Here is a 9,111-nt window from a genome sequence, read left to right as displayed (position 1 = left end):
AAAAAAAAAAAAAAAAACAAAATTCGGGCTTTAAAATTATCAAAAATAGAGAACATGTCAGACTTGTATCAAGGACCATTGAGGAATATTCCTTAAATGTTAGGGTGAACTAAAACAGGTAGTGTTAACAAAACTTAGCCTAAAGGATGGTCATTCTTTGGGTTACAGAACATGTACTTGTTTGCTGAAGGACCCATCTCTGGAGAAAAAAAATCAAGAGTCTCTAAAAAATTTCTTAGTAAACTAAATAACTCAACTAAGTTGAAAAAAAATTCCCAGAAAATAGAAATCCCCAGGTAATCCAGTTATCCAATACCTGCAACTAATGTTTAAGAAAACAGATAAAGTCATGAAGGTTTACTGCAAAAAAAAAAAAAAAAACAACCTAGAATCTATAAATGAAATCAAGTGGAAATTCTAGAATTAACAATACAGTAACTGTAATATAGAATATAAAAGATGAGTTTAGCAGCAACCTCCAGCCTGATAAGAATATTAATAATTCAGGAACAAAGTCAGATGCAGGTTAAAGTAAGAAGGTTAAGAAAAAAGTGGAAATAAAGAAAAATATCTGAGCAATAAGAAACAAGGGCCTATCATACATGGAACTGGAGCCCAGGAAGAAGGTAGTGGGTGATGGTGGTAGTAGGGAAGATAAGGCAAAAACTCTATTCGAAAAGATAGCCAAGAGTTTTTCTAAACCTACAAAAGGCATGAACCACAAATTTGTGAATCAACAGAAAACACCATTCAGGGTAAAAATGAAACTTCACCCACACCTAATGAAATTTAACATTACAGTTAAATTTCTAAAATACACAGACAAAGTAAAAAAACTCTTAAAGTAGCAAGATATACTAAGAGTGCTTTCTAAAGAACTCTAAGTTTGATAGTTAGGAAATTTAAAATGGCAGTTTTATATTCATGAAAAAAAAGTAACGGCCAAATTTTAATTCTGAGCAAAAATAAACAAAGGCCAACATGTCTAAAATACCTAAAAGTAAAAGAAAAAAAATCTAAAAGTTTTTCAGAAATAAGAAACAGTAATAACATCAATATCAAGAAATAGTGAGAAAACTGCACATTTATAGTGCTGTCTCAAGTGTTTAAAAATAATTTAAAAAAACAGGAAAAATTAAGACAATAGAGACCGTGCATACATCCATGAAACTCACTCTTGTGAACTTAAAATGTCATGGACATTTCTCAAGTTGAATATCAAATCCATTTCAATAGTTAAGAGTTGTAAAATACTCTGTAATTTAGATACAAATGATGTATTCAACCCTAACCCAATCTTCTACTTTTTGGCTATTCTCCAAAATTGCTCTAGCAAAGATTCTTATACATACCTAAATTATTCTGTAAAAAGATTCTCTCAAGGAGGATTAATAGGTTGAATTTTAATAAATTTTCTGAGATTGTCCAACAATCCATATTCACATTTACAAGACACGAGAATATATATATATGGCATATTATCCAAAGCTACATTGGATGCTTTCATTCATTTTAATTTTTCCTATGGGTTTTCACTCATTTTAATTTTTCCTATGGGCTTTTACTCATTTTAATTTTTCATATGGGTGAAAAATGATATGTATCATTGTTTTAAACTACATATCCATGACTGTTAGAGGCTGAACATATATTCATGAGCTTTATTGCCAATTCCAAATTCTATTTCTGTGAAATGCATGTTCATATAGTTCTTTCCTTATTGGATTGTTATTTTTTTGTCTTTGTGAGATTGTAGTTGCCTTTTTAATGATATCAACTCTTGGTCTGTTATTCATTTACATTGAAATAGTTTTCTTTTGATCTTGTCTTGATTTTTATCCAAATAAAATGCCAAATATTTTATGTAATCAATTATCTGTATTTCTCACTAGGGTTTCTGAATTTTTGACTGGTTTAAAAATATGTATTATTCTACTATGTTATTTCAAAATTATGAAAAAAAAAACAAACAAAACTATGAGTTGGATTTCAGGGTGAATGAGGAAATGAAACCACTGAGTAGAATTATTAACTTAGATGTTACTAAACTACCAGTAAAATAATGACACCTGGAATGGGACAATAATCATGAGGGAATAACAAGGGCAAGAAGAAAGTCAGACTAATTGGGATGTGGTGAAGGTAATAAAGACATTGTACAAATCAGCAAATATATGAAATGCGGAAAAGGTAAATGGCTACAAAGAAAAATGGCAAAAAAACAAAATGTGAAAACTAAAACTGATGATGTGAATTATGGTAAATACAGGCAGGGGTGAAAAACTGTTTCCTAAGGAAGGTGATACAGTCAACATCAAGAACAGGTCTGCTGACAAAGTCCAGAAAGCTAACACTGCCACTGGTTGAAGAGGCAACCAGTGAGCTATGAACTTTTTTTTTTTTTTTTTAAAGATTTACTTATCCATGAATACGGAACAGGTGTACAGGACATAGGTGGTGAGAGGATTCACCAGAGACAGAGCAGGGAGCAGAGCAGGCAGATCGATGAAGCACACTGCTGAGCAGAGCAGCGGTGGGGCCAGAAGAGGTCTGTGGCACCATGTGGTCACCTTCCTGGCCTGGGAATGAACTCCAGCTAAAGAGGCTGCAGCTAGCTTCATAGTGCTGCGCTTAACCCATTGTGCCACCAGGGAGGGCCCTATGAAAACTTTTTTAGCTCTCATTCCTTATACTTTCTAAACCCATTTCCTTTTCTAGAACAGACTTGTTTCAACAGCAAGGTAAACAAGAGGAGCTGAATAAAAAGCAGAAGCGATTAGCTCTTTTGCTGGGCTATTACTTATACAATGATTTTGTATTTTTAAGATTTATTTATTTATTCATACAGAACTGGGGTACAGGCCAGAGATGCAGAGGGTGAGAGAATTCACCAGGGACAGAGTGGGGAGCAGAACAGGCAGATCGATGAACTACACTGCTCAGGGGAACAGTGGGCAGGCCAGGAGAGGTCTGCCTCGCCATGTGGTCACCTCCCGGGCAGGTGGGGATCGAACTCATGCGGAAGCGGCCTAAGCTTCCTAGTGCAGTGCTTTAACCCGCTGTGCCACCAGGGAGGGCCTGATTTTGTATTTTTATTTTTACAAGGATGTGGGTAGACTCACTCTCCTTGGTTTCAAGACTGCCATCAGATTCCGTCTCTCAAATTAGTAGATATTGGCACCCATGTGGCAGTAAACAGATGAAGCATTTCTGCTTGAAAAACTTGGTAACTTTAAAATAAATCTCTGGGACTACTTGGTTATAAACTGAGCCTGCAGAGGTGACAGGTACAGTTGGCTTAGCCTGAGCTTTTCTGACTGCTATGTGAGTGTTTCTAATACCTGAGCTTTTCTGACTGCTATGTGCATGACAGAAGATCAGTATTGGCAAGAGGTGAGTGAATATGCATCATCAACCTAAGGGAGGCAGGCTGAAGCCCTCTGGTGTGCCCTGTCTCAACACCAGGGTGACAGACTGGCCCTGAGCAAGTGCTGCCCCTCCCCCCTCTGGCTGACAACTCCTGCTACTTTCTCTAGACCTCAGAAGTCTGTGTTCTCCTCTAAGCTTGTGTATGCGTCTATGGCCTTACATCAGCCATAAGCCCAGTGATTATAAATGTTCAGGTCTCTAGGACATAGAGCACTAGGATTTAGAGTAGAATTTGAAAGTATGAGATGAAGAAATAATGTTTGGAAGTGGCTGCTGTGCTTGTGCCCAGTTTTGCTGTTGCTGATATATACAATATTACCTGTGTGAAGTGATACATATTTTGGACAGTCCCTGACATTAGTGGCACATTAGCAGCTTTTTCTTTCCCAAATCTAACCTGGTCATTACAATGTCATAACAGATCTAATAACACAATACAATAAATTTAGGATATCAGGTTTCAGTGCAATAAAATGGAACAAAACATACCATGGAAGGTAAAAGCTGTCATTTCAGATGAGTCTCTGAAATATTTGCTCTCACTTACCTACTGATATGGTCCAGACAGCAATTATTTTCAGAAATGCCTTAGTTCTGGAGTTGAATCGGCTGTGATGGATGGGGTTCTGGATGGCCACGTAGCGGTCCAGGGAGATGGCACAGAGGTGCATGATGGAGGCTGTGGAGAAGAGCACGTCCAGGTAGATCCAGACGGCACAGAGCTTGCTGGGCAGAGGCCACCGGTATCCTAAGGTGCAGAAACTTAGCATCAGACTCAGTCTCTGGACCTTGTCTGGTGTGAGGATTCTATAAGGCTTTGGACCTTGTCTGGTGTGAGGAAATTGCTATACAATTTCCATCCCGGAAAAAGGCATAGAATGTGAGAAAAACCAACGCAGGCTATTTTCAATACCTCAAAGGGTGAAATAGCAACTATGCTTGGCCCCAGTAAGACTGCACTGACTGATGAACACAAGGTTTGAAAATTTCTCAGTTGTCTCTATTTAGTTGTTTTTTTTTTGCTCAGAAGTTAGGATGTATTTTATGCCCCTCTGACGGTGTGCTATCATTATTAACATATCTTTCATCTACTATAGGTTCCTGAGATTAGGGCCATTGTTTAGTCATTATTATAACACACTACAGTTTCACAGTGTTATGTCAATAACTTCTATTGGTGTTAATAAATAAATGAATTTAAAAATCCGACTAGGATTATCTTTAGGCATAAAATGAAAAATTTCATAATAATAATCTGAGCATTAAACTCAAATTTGGGACTTGAGAGAGAAAATGAAGACCACCAAGGTGTTTTGCAGTGAGAATTGCTTCAGGGTAGGCGCTCTAGGTGGTGTCTTATAAGGCAGCTACTGCAGAGACCCCTGGTGCAGGATTTTGAGTCTTTAGAACAAGTTTCCAAGGTGGTGCAGACCTGCCAACTGCTCTCGGGTGACTTTGTTTAGGGCAGTTGACTGCACCGGCTGAGAGCTTCCCCTAGGGCCTGAAGCCAGGAAGGCAAGGTGGGCTCTCAACAAGAAAGTATTTAAATCTCCCTAGATGATGCCAGTATAAAGAGCACTGCAGGAGGCCACCTGTTCTGTGAGCAAGACAGAATATGCCTCTTAGACCTAAGCAGAGTGTCCCAAGTCTGTCTGTTCTAGAGGAGGATTCATCTGTCACATAAACCTAAATTGTTTTGGGTAACAGTACGGTTCAATGATAGATATGTGTGTATCTAAGAAAAATCAGAAAGACTACCTTTCCTTAATAACATTCCAGATATACAAAACTCAATCCTTTCCAAACTCAAACATTCTCTCCACAGAGAGTCACCGCGAATATTTTGGAAAGTAAAGTGATCAAGACGATCAAGACACAAGCCTGTTTAGCGCGGTTCACACTGATTATTTACAAAGAACTTGAGCTAAAATGAGCAGCTTTTCCTTAGCAACGCCTCGGGGGAAGTCATGCATGGTCTGGTCAGAATTGATGTTGGTCCTTTAGGGAATTTTCTCTGCAAAGAGGCAGTGGTGGGTCATAGTCTGCATTTCCGGCAGCGGGATACTGAAAGGCAGCATTTCTTAGTACTGAGCAGGCAGGGAGAACCACAACAGCGAAGGCTGGAACTGGCTGCATAAGTGGCAGCTGCCACAAGGGGGCGTGGTTGCACCCCAAGTGGGGAGGTTCCTAAGCATGTGACATGGTTTGATAGTTGTCTGCCCCCCAATCGCTGTTGGGGTCACCCCTGCTCCCACCCTCCAGAGTTGTTTTTGGTTCCCAGACTAACCCGCTGAATAGCCCCCTCCCCCCAAACACACATCCACCTTGTAACCCTTCTCCCCAACCCACTGGAGTCTGCTTTTGAGAGGGGTGGGGTTTTAACCTCTCCAGAATGTCTGGGAAACCACAGGCAAATTTAAGGAAATCATCCTGCTGTGACATTTGTGTGGTCAAGCGGTAGCTCGCATTGTTATCCTTGCAATGTATACTAACACCCTGTGCAATCCCTCTTTTTTTCCCTCCCTCCCTCCTTCCCATTTTTCAGGGCTGGGTGCATTTAATGTATTTTTTTTTTTAAACCGTCAGACTTGACCAAAAAATCCCCTCTTAAAAATGGCACTTTTGACTTGTTTCTAATCCCTGTCACTATGGAAGTGTCTGTGTCAGCAGCCTCAAAATTCTCTTTTTAAGAAGAAATCTGGTTGTATTACTAATAATTTGGAAAGGATATCACATTTCTGCTCTCTCTGAAGTTGTCCTAGTATTTGCTGACTTGCCTAGAGACCTGACTGTCTCAAACTCTGTTGAGAAGAAAGCAAGATTAATCTCTTCCCATTCTTTTCCCACCCTCCTCCAAACCAGACTGGAGGTGTTTATGCATATGCATTTTTAAAGAGCTGAGGGTATGATGCAAAGGCACACTTGCAAATTAGCTTCTCTAAGCAGGGAACAATTAAAACCAGAGTAATTCATTTATTCTAATGGAGACTGCATATTTTAACATTAAGCCCACTGCACCAATTTTCTCTCTGCCAATGTTCCAAGGTAATTGGGAAGGTTTTACCACTCTATTGGAAGTGCTGAAAACTGTGTGACAAAGATGATACTGTTCTGTCTTGAAGGATGGAATATTTGGTTGGGAATTTAAAGAAGCAAAAAGCAACTAAATTCAGCATGACAGGCAAGAATTACTTTATGATAGTACCAGGGGCATTTATTGTAATTTCTGCATAAAAAGTATATTTCAAAGCACAGCACTCTCCAGTGATCACAGATAATAGGGTGCCTGCTTCCCCCCCATATATAAAAGCCCATTTTGAGAGTAAAATTGAAGTTGTGTAAGTTAATAGACCCTGTTTTTACTTTGTCCCCAAACCCCAGTTCACCTGCTAATGGCATGCACATGCTTTTTATTACCCGTGTGTACAACACAGGAGCTCACACCACTCACCATATAGGATGGTTAACATGGACACAGGCATGACAAGGAAACCCAGCAGCATATCAGCTATGGCAAGTGACATCAGGAAATAGTTGGTGGCGTTCTGCAGCTTTTTCTCTAGGGACACTGCCATGATGACGAGTATGTTTCCGGCAATGGTTAGAATAATCACTACAGCTGTCAACAAAGCAGACCAGTTTTTTTCCTGGAGATGAAGTAAGGAGAAGCATGGTGGTGAGTGGCAACCCTCACAGGAAAGGTTTGTTCGATTTTCCGAGTCCACTGTCCAGTTAAATGCATCCGAAGTGTTAGCTTCTCCAGCATTCAAGTCATTGTAGAGCCTCCTGTTGTCATTTAATTGCATTAAGTAGTTTGTCATTGAACTCAAAGAAGTGTTTTCTTCACAAAGAATATCCATTTCTAAGTCGGAACTTGTAGCAGTTGAAGTGTAGAAAAACTACTGACTTACAGGCTCTGCTTGCCACCCATCTTTATGTCTCCACACTATCACATCGAAACTGGTGTCCCTGCGGGGGTCCTCGGGTTGGCTTTTTTCCTCCCATTATTACAATAGTCATTAATGAAGTGCAAAGGCTCTTTGTATTTCTTGATTTGCAATTTTAGTAGAGTCCACTGTTTGATTTCATTGTTTTCTCCAAAGTAAGGTCAAAAAAGCCAAATGAACTTCTAGCATAGAGGTTGCAGAGTTTTGAGTATTCAGGGAAGAAAAATGTGATCCTGGCCAAAAAAGAAAAGTTTTGTAACTACCAGGAATCTGTGTTAGCTGTCTCTCCTTCTGGTGGTTAGGCTGATCTCTGCCTTAGCTACACCAGGATTAAAACAGCATGCTATCCAAAAACAGTGGGGCTGAATGCATTCTACATTAAGAAAGTCAATTAAAAATACACCCAATGTTAATCCCATAGTTATTGGATGTACCTTGGGTTATAGCTCTCAGTCAATCTTAGGCTGAATAGCCACAGCTGCTGCCAGGAATTTCAGCTTGTTTTATGTTGCTTGGTTAATAAAAGAAAAAGAAGTCTTAAGTAAAGCTTAGCAGCCAACTTTCCACACTAGAAATTCTCACCGACATGATTGCATTTTGTCCAAGAATGATCTCAAGCCAGAAAGAAAATTACACAGCAGTAAAATACAGCAGCATGAGAACAAGAGAACTTACATTGGTCTTCAGCAGCCACACGTCAGACACACTTTGCTGTTCTGTCTCGTTCCATCTCTCACAGTAATTAGGCTGATGTAAAGTCCCTTCTCCTTGAGCTTCCACCCGCATAATATGGTAGTAATTTGATTTCTGTTTTGCTGACTTCAGAAACTGCATGCAAGTGTTCAGCCAGTCCCAGCCCAGCGTGGTCGTTGTTAGCTTCCTCTGCCCCCACTCCGCGGGGCGACTCCCTCCCTGCGCGGCTCCCCTCCGCGAGGACACGCACATTTAGAAATCACTCACCAGCCCCTCTGGAACTCGCACAAAAGAAATCACACCGGAAAGTAGGGAGAGCCGCCCCACGGGGCCTCGTGGTTTCCACGGGAATGGACCAGTTCGCAGGCTGCCTGCTCACTCACTTCATCAGCTCTCGCTCTGTCTGAGTGTCACAAACGGCAAGGTAGCAACAGCTAGCGAGGGAGGACAAAACAGCCCCTTTTTTCCTTTTTCCTTTTAGTTACATTGGTAAGTTTTCCTTTGTTTTTAAAGGAGAGAAACTGGAAAAAATCAGATTTTGATCAGATCCTTAAGACAGGTAAGCCGCACTGTGATCTTTTTTAGGGTGAAGGGTGAGGAAATAACATCAACCAGGCTAGAAAATGGTATATCCTGAGTGTGCTGTGAGCAGGGCGCTTCCATCGGAGTCCGTGCTTGTGACTGAAGAGGAACTGCTGGGCCAACTGGGTCCGAAGTGTGCAAGCAGATTTTGGCGATCAGATCGATAGTTTATTTTTATTTTTAAAATACTATTTTTATTATGAAGGACCTACACAATTCAACTAGTTTATTTGCTAATAGAACACCTAGAAATAATCCAAAACCTCTTAAGTGGATGAGAATAACGTCCTTTTCTCAGATATAAATACTGGAAGACAGCCAGCCTTCCTTTTGCAGGACCCCTTCTCAGGTTTCTAAAGAAGGCGTTTGCATATCTGTTTACACACACACATTTTTACCAATGGGAAAATGAACTCTTCTGAATAGTTGTGATTTTCCAGCTTCTCTACATCATCTTCAC

General features: G+C 40.1%; 1 protein-coding gene across 2 annotated transcripts in view; it reads right to left on the bottom strand.

The window, feature by feature from the left end:
- HTR2A (5-hydroxytryptamine (serotonin) receptor 2A, G protein-coupled) overlaps positions 1-8,277 on the bottom strand; it is a 58,281-nt gene extending 50,004 nt beyond the window's left edge. Inside the window, exons 1-3 of one of the 2 annotated variants that reach the window (XM_004680258.2) lie at positions 8,052-8,277; positions 6,881-7,609; positions 3,977-4,177 (exon numbers count right to left, since the gene is read on the bottom strand). In XM_004680258.2, the coding sequence (XP_004680315.1) occupies positions 3,977-4,177; positions 6,881-7,289 (610 nt within the window). In that variant the 5' untranslated portion in view covers positions 7,290-7,609; positions 8,052-8,277. The remainder of the gene's footprint in view (positions 1-3,976; positions 4,178-6,880; positions 7,610-8,051) is intronic. The other variant, XM_012723374.1, reaches the window with a different exon arrangement.
- Between the last annotated feature and the right edge of the window lie 834 nt (positions 8,278-9,111).

This window comes from Condylura cristata, unplaced genomic scaffold, assembly GCF_000260355.1.
Source record: "Condylura cristata isolate star-nosed mole 26May11 unplaced genomic scaffold, ConCri1.0 scaffold00010, whole genome shotgun sequence".
Taxonomy (NCBI): domain Eukaryota; kingdom Metazoa; phylum Chordata; class Mammalia; order Eulipotyphla; family Talpidae; genus Condylura; species Condylura cristata.
The sequence above is the reverse complement of the archived record's forward strand: the minus strand, read 5'-3'. Positions and strand labels throughout refer to the sequence as shown.